Source organism: Mustela nivalis (assembly GCF_964662115.1).
Source record: "Mustela nivalis genome assembly, chromosome: 7".
NCBI lineage: Eukaryota > Metazoa > Chordata > Mammalia > Carnivora > Mustelidae > Mustela > Mustela nivalis.
Genome location: NC_139026.1, coordinates 35,533,039 through 35,554,049, shown reverse-complemented (window position 1 = coordinate 35,554,049; position 21,011 = coordinate 35,533,039). Strand labels below are relative to the sequence as shown.

The 21,011-nt window shown below is 36.4% G+C and overlaps 1 protein-coding gene across 2 annotated transcripts in view; it reads left to right on the top strand.

Annotated features, from left to right (window-relative positions):
* Positions 1–21,011, top strand: part of TMTC2 (transmembrane O-mannosyltransferase targeting cadherins 2) — a 437,070-nt gene that overhangs the window by 185,479 nt on the left and 230,580 nt on the right. For both annotated transcript variants that reach the window (XM_082742213.1, XM_082742214.1), the window contains one exon: positions 17,084–17,912. In XM_082742213.1, coding sequence (XP_082598339.1) covers positions 17,084–17,912 — 829 coding nt within the window. The remainder of the gene's footprint in view (positions 1–17,083; positions 17,913–21,011) is intronic.

Sequence of the window (21,011 nt, the reverse complement as noted above, 5' to 3'; positions counted from 1 at the left end):
CCACAACTTCTATGAGCTTGTGTTTGTGTAGGAGAGCTGTGAGAGTCATTTCAGAAGAGTGTGTTAATTAAGATTGCTTTTGCTCAGTGCCACCTTGGGCCTTAACAACTTCAGACTTGGCCTTTACCGTACATGGTTTCCTTCATATGGTGTAAGATTGTACGCTCTGAGGAGGCGGGGATTGATGTAGCCTGGAGAAATTGGGGAAGTCTTGTGGACGAACTGGAATTTCACCTGGAGGTGAGGGAGAACATTTCAGATAATGACAACATTAGATTGATGAATGAGTATTTGGTTTGTATCTAGAATAATCATGAGACTGGTATCATTGAGGGAATTTTGAAGTATCAATAAAGATATCAGTAATGCTTAAAGGACTTTGAACTTTAGATAGTAAAGACAGGCCAGATTTTGGACAGCTTTGAATCCTAGTCCAAGGACATAGGAGTCTAATTCTTATTTTATTATTGCCTGTTATTGAGAATTATTGTAGATATGTGATGAAGAGTAGTGACTAAAAGGATAAACAAAGGGATAAGGTACTAAGCCATGAGTGCAGAGGAAGATGAAATTTCTGATCCTGAATGGCACCAAATAGCTCTGTGTCCCCGGGGAACATGTTTAAGCTCTTAGGACATCAGTTTCCTCACTGCAGAATACACATTGAGGAGATGCTTTCTAAAGTTCAGGGATTTTACAGGTAGGAACTGCTGAGCTCTGGATCTCTCTAGCATTTACCCATCTGTGGCTTTACGAACTTTCCTTGTGGAAGTTAATGGTCTTTTATGTCCAATGCCACCTTAAGGTTGAGGGATGTGGCTGGTGAAGAACTGGCAGTGGTGATTGCAAAGTGGACACTGTGTGGTTTGGGGAGGGTTAGGGCATAAAACCCTGGTCTTAGGGTAAAAAATAAAAATAGCTTTGAGTTCCAGTTCTTCTCATTAGCAATGGGATTCTGAGCAACGTGCTTTGCATCTCCAAGTCTCCCTATCCTTTTGTAAAGTACTGACTCACAGAGTTTGCAAACATCAGAGGATTTTAGAAAGAATGACTTGAGATTGTATAAACATTGTAAAATGTTTAATAAACATGTATAATTAGTGTTACTACTACTATTACATGACTTCCCCCCACATTCCATAGTTGAATATAATGCCAGAAGAGAATGGTATTTTCTAGACAACTGCTCTCTCCACTAGAAGGCAGGACCCCATCTGGGAGGTATAAAATGACTCAACAGGTGTTGGAATTCATTAGGCAATTATACACGATTCTCTCTTTGCTCATAATATCTGGTCTCTTATGGAAGAATACAATGGAGCTTAATTTGTACTCACTTTAGTATATCTTTCGGATGAACTGCATTTGTTTAGATTGTTGAAGCAACAAGACATGTGGGTTGATTGGCAATATGGTGTGGAATAGAACAAACGTGGATTTATTATGAAATATGATCCGCCCTGTAAAATTTCTGGAGTGTTTAGTTTAGGAGTTATTATGGAACCTGTTCAAGAATGGAATTTTTTGGTATTACTTAAAAGGGAATGTTTGAGCTATGGAGGGTGAATAAAGACTAGCACACCCTGTCATTTTTATTTTCTTTTATTTTCTTATATTTCAACACTTCTAGCACGGGGTTAAGATATTTCATCTTTTGGTTTTATTAATGTTTGACTTGCCCACAGTATGAGCTCCGTGAGTTTTCTGCACTTCCGAGTATTGCTGGTGGTGACTGCTGTATTGAGGTGGGGAATGGGGTGTAGCATGAGGGGCCAGGGATCACCAGGGCATTTGAACAAGAGTGGTGTGAGGTGGGAGCAAGAAGCCAGAACGTTTCAGTCAGGTATTTTAGCCAATCCCTTCCACTTCCATTTGCTTAGTCCAGACTGACTGGTACCTGGTAAAAACTTCTTCCTTATCTCCCAGAAGGGTTCTCCCGGCCAGGAGCCAGTCCAAAAAAAAAAAAGATTGACAGTTAAGTCAGAACGTCTACTAAACCACAACTGTTAAAGCAGACAGAATCCCCATTAGGTGAATGCTTTTTGGACCTCATCCAATGATAATAATCTATTAAAACAAGTTGTCTAATCTTATGAGTTAACTTGAAAAGAGAAGTGGATGCAGGGTGATTTGCAAAATGTTTGCACGTGTAAGTTCAATTTATTTAATTTTAAATAATTAGGGCATGGCCATGATCAGTGCTAATTGGAGCTATGTCGGGCTGAAAGAATTATCCAAATATGTTTTGAAGACTCATGAGAGATTTCTGCAGTAAATCGTATTTAACTGTAGGGTTTTTGTGTGTGTGTGTGTGTGTGTGTGTGTGTGTGGTAATGTTAAAAATCAAAGATACACATATTAATGAAAAAAATACCAGATTTTAACCCTGCCTGAAATGATTTGAAAACTAGGACTTTAATGATAGCTACAAAGGCTGGACAAACTTAAGAAGGAAAATTAATGGAGTTTTAATGGCCCTCAATATAGGTATTTAATAAATGCAGAAATTTTGTTTTTAACAATTTGAAGTGAGATCGAACTTTTGCATTGTACTGAAGATTTATTCATGTGGAAGACAAATTCTTTTATGGCTATATGGGTTTCACAGTTTTCACGTTCCATTCTGTTTCAGAATCTTCTTGTGCAAGGTTGCCTATGACCTACTGAGCACCTCCATTCCCATACGGATCTCTAAGAGTTACTAAATGATTAAAATTTAATTCCAAATCTAATAATAAAAGACCGAAAGAAAAAAAAATGAGGTGGGTTACAGTTATACAAAGATTTCATCTGTCTAGGTTGGTCGCCATCACCTTGAGGTTCCAAAAATTGCTTTTGCCAAGTTGCTTCTGGCAAGAAGCGACTCTTGGAGAGGCTATCAGAACAGTTCTGAACTAAAAAACTTCAGTATTTTTGTTTGTTCCCAAACATCTGGCTCTTGGCCATTTGGCAGCCATATCAATCATTTCTCTGTCTGCATAACATGAAACATGCAACTAGCTTATTATTATTCCTAAAGTAAGGTACAATTTGAGGGTCACTCTTTTGGTAATTAATTCCAGGTCATAAAGGTGTGCATTTTAAAAATGCTTATTTGGTGGTACAAATATTAATTGATGCTCATCGAAAAGTTATCCCATTTATAAGAAATATCGCCATCGGGGTTCACTCTTTTGTGTTTCAAAAAGGAATTCACTTCCGGAGTAGGTGTGGAAGATTTGAAATCTTCTTTTCATGAAACTAAAATAATGTCTTTCGGCTTTTCCCACATCACCCTTGCCTAGACTCCGTTTTTGTTTGTAAAGTATTTTCAGATAATTAGTCTGGTTACTGCTGTAGCACTTGTTGGCTACTCCTTACATTTCTTCCTGCATTAAAGGGAATGAACCGAACAGCAACCAACGAAGACTGCTTTTTCTATAACAGATTCTAGTAACCGTAACCCCCTTTACTGCTCTAATGAAAATTTGAAAATTTGGCATGGCTGTTCGTTTATTCTTTTTTCTTTTAGGAAAAGTAGGGAGAGAATAGGTAATGACTCCTTTGCCTGTTCAGTAAACTCAGAATGTTCTGCTCAACTGATTTTGTGAGGCTCCCACTTCTGTTTGATTCTGCTCTGAATGACTAATAATTATAATGCCTAAACAGGTGCCCCAGTGTTGTCTGAGAATTCCTGAATAGTTGTAATTACCTGATATTGAATTATGAAATTCAGTTACAGAGTCGCAGAATCGATGGCTGTTTTCTCAAGTGAAAATTCTCTTTCAAAACCCTCATGACGTGGCCTCAGTTTCCCAATCCAAAAAACAAGTGTTATTTTATAAATCAGTGTGGCATTTTGAGAATAAGGACAAAGCAACATGCAAAACATATAGATAAAGGGCCACATTTTTATCTGTGAGAAAAAGAAAAGAATCATCTGTCCGTTTGACATTGAATTTACCGTGTATTTAGTAGAAGACATGTGTCATTATAGGGGAAGCATATTCTCAGTGAAAAGCAGTAAGCATTGAAATTATGAGTATCAATGAACACCTACCTATGAGATATATATATTAAGTTGGATTTGTCTTGGTGAAGTCTTCCTCTTCTTACTGGTGTCTATTATATGTTCATAGGGAGGTCCTACACTCATTAAATAGCTGCCTATTATGATATCATTGAGAGAAGAGGGCTATATCTTGGCCTCCCCACTGAGTGAAGTCTCATTATAATTTGTCTCTTTAGGTTTCCAAAATGCTGGGCTCACATGCTTACCTCATTAATGAGACTGGAACACATCTCATAATGGCTGGTTTGTTGCGCTAAAGCCACACAGAGTTAAAAGAATGTTGCAGTTTAATCCATTGGCGCAGGAAATGCATTTGCAATGCAGTTGCCCACTTGAGGAGAGATGGATAGAAAGGAGTTCCTTGTCCAAATTCAATTAATTTTGAGCTGTTTTATTTTGATTCTCCCCTATTAGGTGTATTCTTAAAGTGCAGGGAAAGGAATCCAATAAAAACCTAAAGTGATTTGATAGTCAGAAAGAGGTGTCTTCTTTTGTGCAAAGTATTTTTTGTGTCTCAGGTCACAAAAGGATATTTTCTTCACATATTTTCCTCATAAAGGCTGGATTGTTTTGTGGCTAACCCGATTTGACCATAGTGCACTGCCTGGTGGGAAGTGTTAAACCTCTTATTTTAAGCTAAACAAGATTACTCTGAAGACTGGCATTCAGGGGCTTGCTTTTAGTGTAATGGGTTAGGGGCTGTGGCACACCCCTTACAGTTCCAGTAATTGAACTCTTTGGGTACTTCAGTCCCTAATAGTTAGCTCTAGAAGGAGCCTGCCATGGGTGCGCAAGAAATTGCTAACTGCTTGATTTCCCCATGTTAGCTTAATGAGGAAGAATGGGTCACCATGCCAACAAAAACACCATAGCAATGGGTTTAGAAACATCCTTTCCTTGATGTTTGTTTCTCATTGGGGGTTTCTAGTATACTACAGTTGCTGTAGAGTGTCAGACAAAACCCAAACGGGATTTGAAATCAATGTTATCTCTCATATAATATGAGTGAGTTACTGAATTCTGGTTCACTCTTTTGTTCATCTTCTTAGATTCAGTCTGAAGGCAGTGAAAATGTTAATATGCACTTAATGCTGATGTTAATTTTCACTTGATATTTCTTGGCCCACAGCTTTTAGATACTGATCTATCAAAGCCCATCTAATTTCATTTGGTTTCTGAAAGCTTTTATTCTGGTTACAGCCATTCTTTGAATAGCCTTTGTTTTTTAGAATGGTTTCAGGATTACAGAAAATTTGCGTAGAACCAAAGTTCCCATGTATGTCACACTCTGTTCCATCTGTTTACTGACCTCACACATGAGTATAGTCATATGTTATAATCAATTAACCGATGCCGATATGTTACTATTAACTAATGTTCATACTTTACTCAGATTCCCTTCATTTTTACCTAATGTTTTTTTCCTGTTCTAGGATAACATCTAGGATGGCACATGACATTGATTTGTCATGTCTCCTTCGCTCCTCTTGGCTGTGACAGTTTCTCAGACTTTGTTTTTGATAACCTTGACAGTTTTGAGGATTCCTAGTCAGATATTGTATAAAACATTCTCCGCTGGAATTTGCCTGATGTTTTTCTCATGATTAAACTGGGTTTATGGATTTTGAGAGGAAGAACACAGGTCAAGTGACATTTTTATCACATATTATCAAGGGATTAAGGGTGCATGCTGACAACATGACTTACCACCGTTAAGGTTGACCCTAACCACCTGGTGGAGATAGTGTTTTTCCGGTTTTATGTATTGTAAAGTTCCTCCGTCCCTTGTCCCTCCTTTCTGGAAGAAGGCACTATGTCCAGCCTGTGTTTATGGAGTGAGGAGTTGTGCTCCCTCTCCTTGAAGGTGGAGTATATATCTAAATTATTTGACATTGTTTGGCAAGGGAGATTTGTGTCTTCTCCCTTATCTGTCTATGTATCTATCTATCCACCATATCATTTATTTATCAGTATGGATTCATGGATATTTTTATTTTTTATGCTTTAGTTTATAATTCAGTACTATTTATTTTGTTGCCCAAATTGTTCCAGCTTTGGCCATTGGGAGCTCTTGAAGGGGGCTCCCATGTGCTGTAGATCCTTTGACATATCCTTGTCTGTGTGTGTGTGTGTGCAAGTGTGTGTGTGTCCGTCTGGACCTCACTTTCTGGCACCATAAGATGTACTAGGTTCATCTTGTATATTTCCTGCCTCAGTCTTAAAATCAGTCCCATTTCTCCAAGGAACCTTAGTTCCTTTTATTGGAAAATGATACTAGAAATCAAGGTAATACCACTTAAGGAATGAATTTCTAAATGAAATTAAGAAGAATCTCTTTAATTATGATTAAATGAAAGAATAAATGGTCATCTTAAGTTTCTTCACTTTGTTACATTTAAAAAATATTCTAAAAAGATGTCCATTTTTTACCAGTGTTAGCTAGTATCATATGTATGAAAAAAGATTATGAGGAATTTCAGGCTAATAGTTTTGATTGTAACTGAAATAAGGAAAACTGTTGTCTCTGGTGACCTTTTCCTACCACATCAAACCGATTATGTTTGGTTTTAAATTTTGGATAAATACCATGTCATTCATTATATCAGATTACATGAAATATGCTTTGACACTTTTGGATTTTTTATAATCATACTCTCCCTAATGCCAACCTTGTTTGGTAAATTGTAATCTGGCCTAAAACAGTGTGATTCTTCATCAGTGGATTTCAATCTATAACTGATTTATTGAGCTTTTTATATATTTATCGGGATATATACAGATACTTTCTGATGTTTGAAATCAATGGACAATATTATGCTGTGGTATAGAGTTAGCTTGAACAAGTGAAAGAATTCCTTATAATCTCAAGTGCTGAAGAGATCACTAACATTTAAAAAAAATTTTTTTTAAAGATTTTAAAGAGAACCTCTTTATATCTTTTGAAATACTAAACATTAAAATTCTTTTGTTTATTTTGTTGGTATAGGAAAAAAAAGGTTTCTCATCTTGAATAAAGGATAATTATTAATAAGGAAACCCATTTTTGTTCTTTGATGGGAAACAAATACTCTGACAACTTGATGTTGGCAAAACTTTGATAAATCATATGAATATGTTCTAGAAACAATTTCTAATTATACTTTAAACCCTGAATGCCTTCCTGTCACATTCAGAAATGTCAGAAATACATGCTTTTATATTCACTTTTTGGGGTAGTCTTCAATGAGAACTATTTTAGGAAGGAGGGCAACTAGGAGAAATCCTATATTATTGATGTAAGGAAAGCTTATGACTTCATTGATGAATAGTGGATACAAAATAAAGGATGCTAGATTTTTGTTATGTCTGCATAGCCTTTTCTCTCAGTTATTCTTAAAACTTTCAGATACTGATTTTTATCTGCTTTATTATTACTACTCTACTATCATTGCCAAGGGCTTAATTTGGAATTAAATGAGCCTTATGCTTAAGTAATTTATTTTCATTAGTTTGCCAAAAAGTGAGTCTCATGATGATTTTAATACTCTAAGGCAGAATGTTTACATTTTTCTTTCATTGAGTCTAAAATATTCCTGTTCAGTTTCCTCTATGTCCTACAGAATCTTGAGATCTGAAGGCAGTATTGAAGCTGCCACCACGAATGGCAGTTTTCCTTGAATAGTAGAGAGGGGAGCTGTTATAGTTGATTTTTGCTCTTTACTTGTGCTATTTCTTTAGGCAAAGATTCTCATAGAAGAGAATAATGCACTGCAAGGCTTCTATAAAGTCATCACTGCTAGTTAATATGACAGTTCTTCTCATCAGATTTGCCTTCATATTTCAGGTGATGTGTGGAAAAGATTTTGATGTTTTATGGTAAATTTCATTTACCATTTTCATATGGTAAATTTGCTCATTATAGCTATGTTCTTTTATTCTGTTCGTGGGTCCAAAGACTCGAGATGAAATTGCCAATCATGAACTTGATATTTCTAGTTGATTTTTATTCTATGATTTCTGTATCTGACAGTTCCAGAAAAATCCCTCTAAAATTTTGTAGTTAGGAATATGTGTATATATGTATATTCAGTGACATGGAAAGCTAGTTTCCCTTTTAATGTTAAAGAAGAACTTTTTAAAAATATGAAGAGCACATTTGAACTTTTAGAAAAATTAGACTTTCATAAAGCTGATTTATATGATTTTACAGTGATTTAAAACATAAAGGAACCCTTTCTATTTAGTAATTGACATGAAATGTACCGGATAAGAATTCTTAGAGATGCAGTCATTTCCCCATTTTTAATTCTACTTTTGGAATGAAGTTGTAGTCAGGAATATGTTCCTCCAGACCATGTTACTGCCTTCATGTGTACTTTTCATGGAGAGGTATGGAGTTAGGCAGAAAATGGTGTTACATAAAGGTGATAAGGACAAGTTTCTGTATATGATGACAGTCAAGCTGGCCTTGGTGTTGTGCAGTATTACTTCATTTGATCCTTTGTGTGGAGGATTGGGAGTGAGGATTTACCATAATAGGATTTAAAAATGTGTGGGGGGCACCTGGATGTCTCAGTCTGTTAAGTGCCCAACTCTTGATTTCAGCTTAGGTCATGATCTGGGGGTCCTGAGATTGAGCTCCTGCCTTGGGCTCCCTGCTCAGCAGTGAATCCGCTGGAAATTCTTTCTCCCCACCCTCACCCTACCCTTTGCCCCCCTCCTGTTCATGCATGTGTATTCCCACTCTCTCAAACAAGTAAATAAATCTTAAAAAAAATGGGCAAGATAATGATAGGTTAAAAAAAATTGACTTTTGGTTTGAGGGTCAGAGTTTAAGAATCATTTTCTTTTCTTTTTTTTTTAAGATTTTATTTATCTGTCAGAGAGAGAGAGGGAGGGAGAGCGAGCACAGGCAGACAGAATGGCAGGCAGAGGCAGAAGAAGAAGCAGGCTCCCTGCTGAGCAAGGAGCCCGATGTGGGACTCCATCCCAGGACGCTGGGATCATGACCAGAGCTGAGGGCAGCCGCTTAACCAACTGAGCCACCCAGGCATCCCTTAAGAATCATTTTCAAATGCCTAGGAATGTTAGGCTTTGTAGTAATCTCTGAGAATTCAAAGATGTGCCATTTGTTATATCCTAGTTTTAAAAGAGCATTTTGGGGTAATATTATCACAATTTTGTATCCCAACTGGGGTGCATTGTGTTTTTATCTAGTTTTCTTGTGTATTTAAGAGATCTTCTAGCAAAATTAAGGCAAGGATTATAAAATAATTTTAAATAGATTGAGTTGGGACATGGAAAATTATTTTTTAATATTGAAAAAACTTAAGTATAAAATAATAGCTATAATGAATACTAAATATGGAAAAGTATATAAACTAATGGATGCTTATGGGTCTATAACCAGAATTGGATTTGTTACCATTATTTGTATATATATTTGTTGCAAAATAATTATTTCCACCTGAGAAATGTAAGTTTAGACAGAAAAGATTGTCAAGACATTTTTTGGTTTTTTTGGATACATATTTTGGGACTGTGAATAAATGGCAACCACTCATAAATATGAAGCCATCTTTATCTCTTCATCTCTATCTTTATCTCTTTCCTCATCATCTTTATCTCTTTATCTCTATCCATCCAGCTTCCTTCCATGCCCTGCTCTAGCAATTTCACATCATCTGATATTTGGTGTAATTGTTTCTAGACTTGGGGTGGGGTAGGAGGGAACAATTTTACAAACATATGTATATAGTTATAAAAAATATATGGAATTTTTTTCCTGAATGGCGTGTATGATTTTATAATATGCATATTTTGCAACCTGGGTTTTTATGTGTCATGTTAATGTCTAATGATTTGATTCATTTGCATTAATTTCTATATAGTATTTTTCATGTTAGTATATATGTATGCCTACATATGTAAATATATGTAGCTCTCCATATACTACATATGTAGTTTATATTGGTGGGTCATTCTTGTTACTTGCCTTATAGATTCAGAACATACAGGTATGCCATGATTTATTTTCCTATTGCTTTAGTGAAATTTTTAATGATGTATTTTTTTTCTTATAAACAATGCTACATTAAAAATCATATTTAGATCTAAGAGGTTTTGTCAGAGTCACTAATTCCAGATAACCAAATAATAGATGAAACAAATTATTAATTTTCCGAAGTACTTCCAAATTTCTCACCAAACAGTTTAATTTATATTTTCTTAGTACATGATAGTTCTTGTTACAACACAATTTTAGTGACTTTTATAGCCAATTCTTTTTCCCCCTAGTTTTCGTTTTTTTTCACTTAGATTCATTTGAACTCTGTTCATTTACATTTTTATTAACAAATGAATTATAATTGTTTATTATTGTCTTTTTCTCTGAATTTCCGATCTATATTTTTAAATCTTTTCTGTTAGATTATTTGTCTTCTGTGATTCACGTTTAAGAGACTGTTGTTTTTTTTCCCCCCTTGGAAAAAATCCTTTGTTTTCTGTATATTGCAACAAGACTTGAATATTTCGACTCTGAATTATACTTATTACAGAGATCTCAATTCCTTTGTAGCCTGACCTCATGACACTCATTTATTATCCTAAGAAGTCAATTTGTCCCCGAGCCTCAGAGAAAGCATTATTTATGTTTCATTATGATTTATTCATTTAGAATGAGGAAAATATGCCTTAAAACTTTGTGAAATGAAAGCCAGAGTCCCAGAGTATTTTCAGTGTCACTGTTAAGAATTAGTCTTGTACAAATATGGGATAATTTCAGCTTTGGCTGCATTAGAATCTCCTATGGAGATATTAGTCAGACCAGGGCATTGGTATTTTTAGAAGCTCACAATTCATATTGATGGTCCTTGAGGTTTGAAAGCTATCTTTTAAGGCACTATGATTCTTTGCCTCCCAAAGTGTTTTTCAAGACAGACTAGAACATGCAAACTCCACAAGCAGAGTCTGTCGTCTCTCTGCTTACATGTATACATCCGGTGACTAGTAGGAGAGTGCCTGCTGCATCCAGCTGTCTTAATGATATGCTCAATGGATTCATTATGTTTTCTCTATTAAATTGCAGTCATTTTCTAATGCTACCCATCAGAGTTTATCCTTCCATCAGGTTAAGCTTCCCAGACCTTAGACTTCTCATTTTCTATGTGTGGATTTTTACTAGTTTTAACCTTCAAGTCTAGTGGTAATTCTTCAGAACTCTCATGCCTCATCTCAACAAATACCTGTGCTGAATCAATTTGAAACACTAAGCCAAGAACAGCAACAACAACAAAACGCTGAGGCAAATTATGTAACTTGACTCCTAGCTATTAACTCAGTAAAAATTTGTTCATCTGATTTAATCCACGAGTCAAAGCATACTATTTTAAAAAAAATTTTTTTTAAATATTTCATTTATTTATTTGAGAGTGAGAGAGAGATTGAGAGAGTGAGTGGGAGGAGGCGCAGAAGAAGCAACCCCCACCCCTGCTGAGCAGGGAACCCGGTAAGGGACTGGATCCCAGGACCTTGGGATCATGACCTGAGCTGAAGGCAGACATTTAATGGACAGAGCCACCCAGGAACCCCTAGGGACTATGATTAATAAAAAAGCCTTTCCATGCTTTCTTTCCTTTCACCTTATTTTTAAGGCTGTTACCACAGAAAAAATGCATGAGGTTAGAAGAGAGTTTTGGTTTTATCAGAATCCCACTTTATAGGTGACCATTTTTAACAAAATTCTATGAGAAGGCATTAAAGAGATTGAAAGTTGTGATTTCAAAGAAATCGTAAAATACATAAAAAGTGGTAGCCAATCAGGAGGGCTTAGAAGCTCTTCCACTTTAAACATTTTAGCATCAATTTTCTTTTACCTGTTCATTCAATTTTCCTTTAACGGTGTCATTTATTTAGCCTGTATAGACCTTCCCGTTAAGTTAGAATGAGTGTATAAGAGCATCTCAGTTCAGAACCTCAGTGTCTCTTGATCTTAGTTGTTCTACCAGTTGTTTAAATGGGAGCTGTATGTGGAAATATTTTAAAATATAAAATGTTTGTAAATTAATGTCAGCATTTGATTATTCTTTTTCATTTTTATTATTTGCTCAGCCTTTAGACGACTTTTATTTTATCACTGAATAGTTTTCATTAATCTTTATTTTGTAGTTTACTAAATTTAAATATTCAGTATACTCCAGGATATTTAAATATTCTTAGAGTATGATAAAAATGAAAATCATTTTGATCACATCTTCACTCTTAATGCTTCATTTTGATAATTTATTAAAATTTAATACATTGCTAAAGATGCCTTTATTAAAAATTAATGAGGTAGTTTTGCCTTACGATATTTCTATTTTAAGAATAAAGTTTAAGTTTAAGAATAAAGTAGAGTTATGGGGCACCTGGGTGGCTCAGTGGGTTAGGCCTCTGCCTTTGGCTCAGGTCATGATCTCAGGGTTCTGGGATCGAGCCCCACATTGGGCTCTCTGCTCAGCGGGGAGCCTGCTTCCTCCTCTCTCTGCCTGCCTCTCTGTCTACTTGTGATCTCTATCTGTCAAATAAATAAATAAAATCTTTTAAAAAATTATTAAAAAAAATAGAATAAAGTAGAGTTATACAATGATGAAGGCTAACTTCTTCCAGAATTTCATGACTAGCAAAGAGTACTGATTATAGTTCCTGTCCCATGTCGTTCTCTTACTCCTTTGCTTTTTCTTCTTGACTGATGAGAGTTTTCTGTATTGCCTGTCCCTTGTCTCTCCTCACTCGCACCGGAAGACATGGGAATAGAATGGTCTCAGGTATACTTTGTATACTTAGTTACACTTAGTGGCAAAGTGGACTTTTGGTACACATCTTAACGTTGAGCTGTTTTTTCAAGATCAGTCTTTGTCATCCATTTCATTTATCTTTGCCAAATGACATGTTTCTCTCTAATGTAATCAAAGCATACTCAGTTATGTGATTGGTCCGTCCAGTTATTACAACTCCTAATGTGCAGTTTTGTGTTTTGTGTTTTTTTTTCTTAAAATCAATAAATTTTAGGATTTTTAATGGGTAGAATTTCAGAAGAACAAAAGAATGGCATGCAAAAGGTATTTTTAGATAATATGGATTCTGAACCGTTTTATTCTTCCAGAGAAGACCTGAAAGTGAGAAATTAGTGATGACTGAACATATTACTCCCCTCCCACTAAAAATCCCATGCAGCATTATGTGAAATACTTTGAGTAAAAGCCAGCCACAGATGTTTTAAAACACTCAGGCAGTTAATTCTGTGAATTTAGCATTACTGTGATCTGATATTAACAATCCTACCACTTAAAATTGTCATAATCTCCATCTGTTTGCTGTTTCTCAATTTACTTATTTTGAATTTTAAATTCCTAACCTCCTCTTTTTTGCTTCATTTCTTTTATATCCAGACGTATCCCATCTTTAAATACTTAAAATATTTTTCAAAATAATTTTGAAATTTAAGACATATCACATATATTTGAATATAATGAATATAAAAGACATATCACACATTGCACATGTGTGTGCACACGCGCACACACACACACACACACACACACCCCTTATGAATTAGAATCTTCTCTATAGAAGTGATAACTTCCAAGGTCTTAAAGTAAGATCCCATTAATGATTTTGAAAATTGGGAATGATGTGATTTGTGTTTAAAAGGGCTGGGTCACCAGTTAGGAGGAGACTATTGTGATATTCCAAGTGTGGGTATTTTGGATTCAAGTGGTGACAGAAGAGATGGCGAGAAATGGACAAATTTGGCATATATTTTGAAGAGGAAGTGAGAGGAGTTTCTAATAGATAAAATGGGGAGGGAGGGAGGGGGGCTGGGAAGAAGAAACCGGTTACATAGTTTTACCGTCTTTGGTAAAGATGACTAAAGGAGGACGTGTTTAGTGTTGGGGGTATGAAATCAAGCTTTGTGTTGGGCATTTTGAATTTGAGATACCTAAGCAAATATGTCCAATAGGCAATTGAATAAATGGCTGTGGAGATAAAGGAAGGTTAAGGTGGAATCATTAGCATATATTAATATTTTTTAAAATCACAGACCTTGCTAAGATCATTAGATTAACAGTAGAGATGGAGTAGATGGTCCATGGCCTGTTCTATGGCTTCCATCAATGAAAGGTGCGGGGAATGGGGAGTCAGAGAGCATCCAGTGGCAATTATATACAATACATAGAGACTATTTTCATAGAAATTGTACATGCTCGAGATAATATTGCTCTTTGGACTTTTTAAAATGGAGAACTAATTGACATTTAGCCTTTATTACTTTCAGATGCAACATGATGATTTGGTGTATGTAGATATGTGAGATGATCATCATAGTAAGTGTAGTTGACATCCATGAACACACAAATAAATTTTCTTTTTTCTTGTGATAACAACTTTTAAGATATAATCTCTTAGCAACTTTCAAATATGTAATAGAGTATTGTTAACTACAGTCGGTATGATGTATATGACATTCACAGAACGTATAACTAGAAGTTTATACCTTGTGGGAGGCCACGGTAAGGCTTGAGATGAGGACCAAACCAGGCCCTGACTTGTGCCTCCTTTAAAGTCCAAATAACCTAACAAAAGATTTAGAATGGGAAAAGTTGAGTAGCACTGAGAAAGGGTCTGTGCTGTATGTTGTGTGCTTGCCTACGTGACTTCCCACATACTTGCTAAACAAATAAGAACAATTGGGTTGGGGTCATAAGTTCGTGGCTGGTCCTTGCTGCTCTAGTACAGCCCATGAATTACTTTCAGGTTTGCTGCATCAATACAGAACAATTGTACTGGCATCAGCCATTGGCGTCACGAGGTCTGCTTATAGTCAATGGTGAAATTTATTATGGGAACTCGTGGTTGTTTAACTAGACACAGGTGTATTGCTTCTCCTATGGTAATATCACTATATATATGGCCTTAATGCTTTGAATAAACTTAGCACTGTTGGACATCCTCCTCAGTGCTCCTCCTGCCCCCATCTCTCTGCTTCTCGAGTTCTTTTCTTCATCCTCTTACCTTCACATTCCTGGTCAATTTGTTGCGCCGGCCGTGACAGTACCTTGAAGATCTTCACTTCTTCACCTATTTTGACAACTCTCCCATCCCTGTCTCTGGCAACTACCCATCTGTTTTCTTTATTTAGGAGTTCAGGCTTTATGTTTTTTAAGATCCCACCTACAAGTGAGATCATACAGTGTTTGTCTTTCTTCAGTTGGCTTATTTCACTTAATGTCATGTCCTCAAGGTTCATCCACATTGTTGTAAATGGCAAGATTTCTTTCTTTTTTTGGTGTAGACAAATAAAATTCTATCAAAAATGTAAAATGTATAGCATATATTCTTTACCCTTCATCCATTGTGGACTCCTAGGTTGTCACTATGTCTTTGCTATTATAAATAAGAAATGCTGCAATAAATGTAGGGGTACAGGTATTTTTTTGAGAAAGTGACTTTGTTTATTTTCAGATAAATACCAGAAGTGGAATTGCTGGATCACAGGGTCGTTCTGTTTTTGAGGCAACTCCACACTGTTTTCCATAGTAGCTGTACCAATTTACCTTCCCACCAACAGTGCACGAGGTTTCCCTTTTCTCCACATCCCTGCCAGCACTTGTTATTTCTTATCTTTTTTGATTCTAGGTATACTAATAAGTGTGAGCGGATACCTCAGTGTGGTTTGGGTTTGCCTTTCCCTGATGATCAGTGATGTTAAGCACCTTTTCATGTACCTGTTTTTATGTCTTCCCTGGAAAAATGGCTCTTCAGATTCTATGTCCACTTGTAATCAAATTATTATTTTTTTATTTTGAGTTGTATGAGTTTTTTAAAATTGTATTTTGGGTATTAATCCCTTATCAAACATTTAATTTGCAAATCTCGTTCAGCAGATTGCCTTTTCATTGTGTTGATAATTTCCTTTGCTGTATGGAACTTTTTTATTAGTTTGATAAGAGTTCCATTTATGTATTTGTGCTTTTGTTGCAGTCTGTGTTTTCTTTTTGTTTGTTTTAAACTAAGTGTTTGGTATACCGTTGAGGTTCCAAGCACCACTTTGAGTGTTACTAATGTATAATTCTATACAATGTCAATATGTACAGTCAGAGATCACATTACCAAGGAAGCATTAAAGTTAGGATATAGAATCCATCTCTCCCCCTTCCACTTGCCTCTTCAGGACTTAGATTGTTTGAGGTCACTCAGGTTGAAAGAGTTTGCCAGAAAATTCTCATTAACAGGAATGCCCTTTTGGCCTTCCTCTCATAATTTTTTGTCTCTCTCTTAAAATAAGTAAGCACATTATCAAAGTCATTTTATTTTTAAAAAGTCATCATCAGCGTGGAAAATTTGGGATTCACGAGGAGTGTTATTAAATGTTCGATGTCACTGATGTCACTGACAGCATGGGGTAGCAGATGAAAGCCTGGTTGATAAATTCTGCAAGAGTATTTGAGACAATGAAATGTGGACTGGCGTAGACATAGCTAAATGCTGTTACTTTGAGCCAAGCAGAATCCTGTCATACTCCATATTTTGGGGCATGCCTGATTTTATTTTCCCTAGAATCTAAACCATGAAGTGAAAGAAGATAGTTATTTGATGTCTTTTCTATCTTGTACAGAGTGCTAAGTACTTTTATACTGTGGTCTCAGTTTAACTTGACATCAGTTCTGAGGGGGAAATACATTCAGCCCATTTTACAGAGGTCAAGATATTGAAGCTGTTTTTCCTTGCTCTTTTAGAACAAGAAGAAAAAAATGCTCATCAAAAGTTATATACAAAAAAAAAAAAGTTATATACAAAGTAGGCTTCCAGAGTCAATGGTTTTTGTTTTTGTTTTTAGGTTAAGTTTTCCCTAAGCATGTTTAAAAGGAGATAGAAATAAAGCCATGTATTTAAGACCTTTGTGGTTTTAACTGTTCCCTTCAAAAAGTATCTTTTATCTCTAAATGTTAAGTGAAGTGTTCCCAGGCTGTATTGATGATGATCTTAATTTTTTCCCTTCTCTTTTGGTTTCAGAGGAAGAACTTGTCTCTTTTCCTCAGCATTAGTTTGTTAACTTTCTGGGGGACTTCCCTTTTGGGTGCCCGTTTGTACTGGATGGGAAACAAACCACCAAGCTTTTCCAACTCTGACAACCCAGCTGCAGATTCGGATAGCCTGTTGGCTCGAACGCTCACTTTCTTCTACTTGCCAACCAAGAACCTCTGGCTGTTGCTATGCCCAGACACCCTCAGTTTTGATTGGTCAATGGATGCTGTGCCTCTGCTCAAAACGGTTTTTGATTGGAGAAACCTACACACTGTGGCCTTCTATATTGGACTCCTCCTCCTTGCCTACTATGGCTTGAAGAGCCCAAGCGTGGAAAGAGAATGCAATGGGAAATTTGTAACAAATGGCAAGCAGAATGCAAATGGACATAGCTGCCATTCAGATGTGGAGTACCGGAACTCAGAGATTAAGCCCAGCTTTGCATCCAAAGTAGAAAATGGCATTAAAAATCATGCATCACAGAGAACACAACTTCCTTCTACGGAGAACATTGTTGTTCTTTCTTTATCTTTGCTAATAATACCCTTTGTTCCTGCCACGAACCTGTTTTTCTATGTCGGCTTTGTAATTGCAGAGCGAGTATTGTATATTCCTAGTATGGGCTTCTGCCTCCTCATTACAGTGGGTGCCAGAGCCCTTTATGTCAAGGTCCAAAAGCGATTTCTCAAGAGCTTGATTTTTTATGCCACAGCTACGTTAATTGTTTTCTATGGACTCAAGACTGCGATCAGGAATGGAGACTGGCAGAATGAGGAAATGCTGTATAGGTCAGGGATAAAAGTTAACCCAGCTAAAGGTAATATTTTATTTTATACTTTTGCCTGGACAGTTTACTCATTGTGCCATTTTATATCCTTGCTTCTTGCCTTAAAACTAAGTATTCAAGGAGGAAGACGTCTTTTTCTGTACTCCTCATATCTTTTTTTCATTTCATGTTTTAAGAGCTGAGCGGTACAACCAATTTAGAGATGTGCCCAGAATTCCATTTTTGGAACGTATATTCTGATGTTCCAGACTACATTTGTCCAGAGGAATTTAGACAGTTGTGCAAAAGCATTGACTGTCCTAAGAATTTAGAAAAATGCTTGGTTTCTGTCTTTTAAGAATGGACACACGTCATCTCTTTCATCATGTAATAGAAGTCAGGTATCCCACTTGATATTTTAGCTTTGCTGTTTTCCAAGCATCGCCTGAGGAAATACCGTGAGACTTACACTGACATCTTTAAAAAGATTTGGAGGTGACGCTACCTCTGAATCTTGGAATCGTGTCTCTAGGTGTCAGTGTGCGCGCATACAAATGTGAGTCACCCTCGGCTTTGCAGAGCCCCGGTAAGCTGGATTTTACCCAGCCGTTAGCACTTCATATGTAAGAGTTCTTAAGTCACATAGGGAAATGCACTTCACTGTACAGTGAGATTGATCATGTATTTCATTACTGGTTTTGATTTAGAAAACTACTTTAGCAAATCACAGAATCTATAGTCAGAACTGAAAGTCTCCCTTAAAGCTTAAATGAACAGGCAGAAGCTGTTAAGGTGATTTCTCTGGTTTAGACAGTAAAATGATGATAGAAGCCAGGGAGCAATTAAGTGAAAGCAAGTGCACCTTTTAAGTGCAGAAATATATCATAGTAAATAGTGCCAGCTAGTCCTGTTCTTCATAAGGCTTTCCTTTTTCTTTTTTAAATTATTTTTTACATTGTGGTTGCTCGCACAGCATTTGAACTGGGCTGCTTCTGCTTTTTCCAACACAACTGTGCGCTGGGTATCCAGATATGGGAAGTGTAAAACTGTTCCAAATGAATGGAGTGACCTACTGATGGATATTGGGGTATATGCATGAAGATCTAGATACCCTAAAAGCAACTCTGATATCTTTCTCCAGTTACCAATTAAGACTTCAGCGAGCAGCTACTTATTTCTTCAAGCTAAGGAACTGATCATTGGTACTTGTAACACTGAATAGATTTCAGGGATTTTAATGGGAGTAGAAACATTAAAATTGAGCTAATGCATAGCAAGGAATTCCTCAGTTCTTGTAGAAAAGATCTTTATCATGTGGCTTTTATAGGTAGTGACTGATCCACAGGTTAGTGAATTCATGAACCCCAATCTTGCTGTAAAAATGTTGCAATCAGTTCTCAGAGAATGCCTTTCAGCTGGTTTTTCTTCACTGGTAGATGAAAGTATGTAAAGCAAGGCTATGTTGCTAGTTTATTTTCCTAAATAAACTATTTAGGAAATTTGTCTCTGTTTAAAACAGAGACATTGTAAAGAATTTAAAGGAAAAAAAAAAATCCAGCATGTTAATTTCCTCACAAGGTGGTTCTGAGCATTTATTTAATTTATTGGTGAAGTTTCAGGTTAAGCTACTATAACAACCCCCTCCCCCCCATAATGGTGACTCAAGTAAGATAGAAGCTTTATTCTTTCATGTAACAATCTAAGTATGTGTAGCCCAGAGCTGATAAGATGGCGCCATGGGTTTGCAGGATCTGGCTCCTTTTCTTTTGTTCTCTTGCCATCTTGGTAGTGTCACCCTGTCCATATGGTCTGAGATGGCTTATTATCACATCAGCACTTCAGCTCACAGGAAAAGAGAAAAAGAGCAAATAGTGGGTGTACCCATTCTCTTTAAGAGCATATCACAGAAATTGCACACACCATGTTTGCTCACAGACTCTTGGCCACACCTAGCTGCAAAGAAGGCTGGGAAATTTTATCTTAATTCTGAGAAGCCAAGTACTCAGCCAAATTTCATTCCTCTTGAAAATAAGGGCAGATACTCAGATGCTAGAATATAAGTAGCAGAATCTGTCCTCACAGAGATAAGAAAGCATTTTGTAAACTCCTAGATACTGCCCAGATACGATTCTAGTTATACTTGGCTATGATACTTTCGGCAGTTATTATTCTGACTTTGATTCCGTTATTTTGCTGACATAGCTAAGATGCTTGATTCTTTCTTCATCCTTCCACTCAGTAAAACAATTACTAAGCATTTCTTTGGTTTCCGATATATTTTCATGTCTCCTTCCTAATACTTAAGGAGTGCTATAGTATTTAGATGCTGCAAGTATTATTAGTTAAATGAATATATGACTGACTAATACTGTTAAGTCCCCGAAACATCAAAAATTAGATTCTTGAATGCTGCCCCGCCCCCTCAACCCCATCAGCACCACCTGCACCCCTCCTGTATTTACAGCCTCTATTTACCATCTCAGTTGATGGCAACTCCATTTTCCTAGCAGCTCTGACCGTTACTTTGGAGTCATCAACCTTCCATTTTTCTTTAACACTTGGCATCCATTTCATCAGCAAGGCCCCTTGACTCAGTCTTCAAAAATAGGTCCAGAACTTGACCACTCTTTACCACCTCTAGTGCTACCACTAGGACCCATGGCACAGTCATCTTTTATGCGATTATTCCTAAAAGCCTCTCAGTTGGCTTCCCTGCTTCTGTTCTTTCTTGCCTGTTAAGAGAAGGCATGCAGTAATAAATACATTGAAAAATAAATGTCCAAGTCACAGTCTTTGTAAAGAGCTTGTAATCAGTTTAGAGATAAGATGTATATGCAATGAAGATGAGAGGGTAAAATATTAAGCTGTTGATATATCAGGAGCTGAGAGATACTTCATATTAAGAGGGATAGAATTGGAGATGGGGGTAGTTTGGGATCCCATGGCTGCCTTCTGTGCATGTGCTTCCCTTCTGATACGAGGCACAATTCTTAACATCTATGTTCCTTATTTTTTCTATTGGTAACATGTTAATAATAATTCTGGCTACGGTTGCTTTCTTAGCAATTATGAGGCTGGTAGTAATCTTCCTTAAGGTAAATTTTTCTTAGTCTGCTATGTTATTTGAGTCTAGCAAAAGATTAGAAAGCC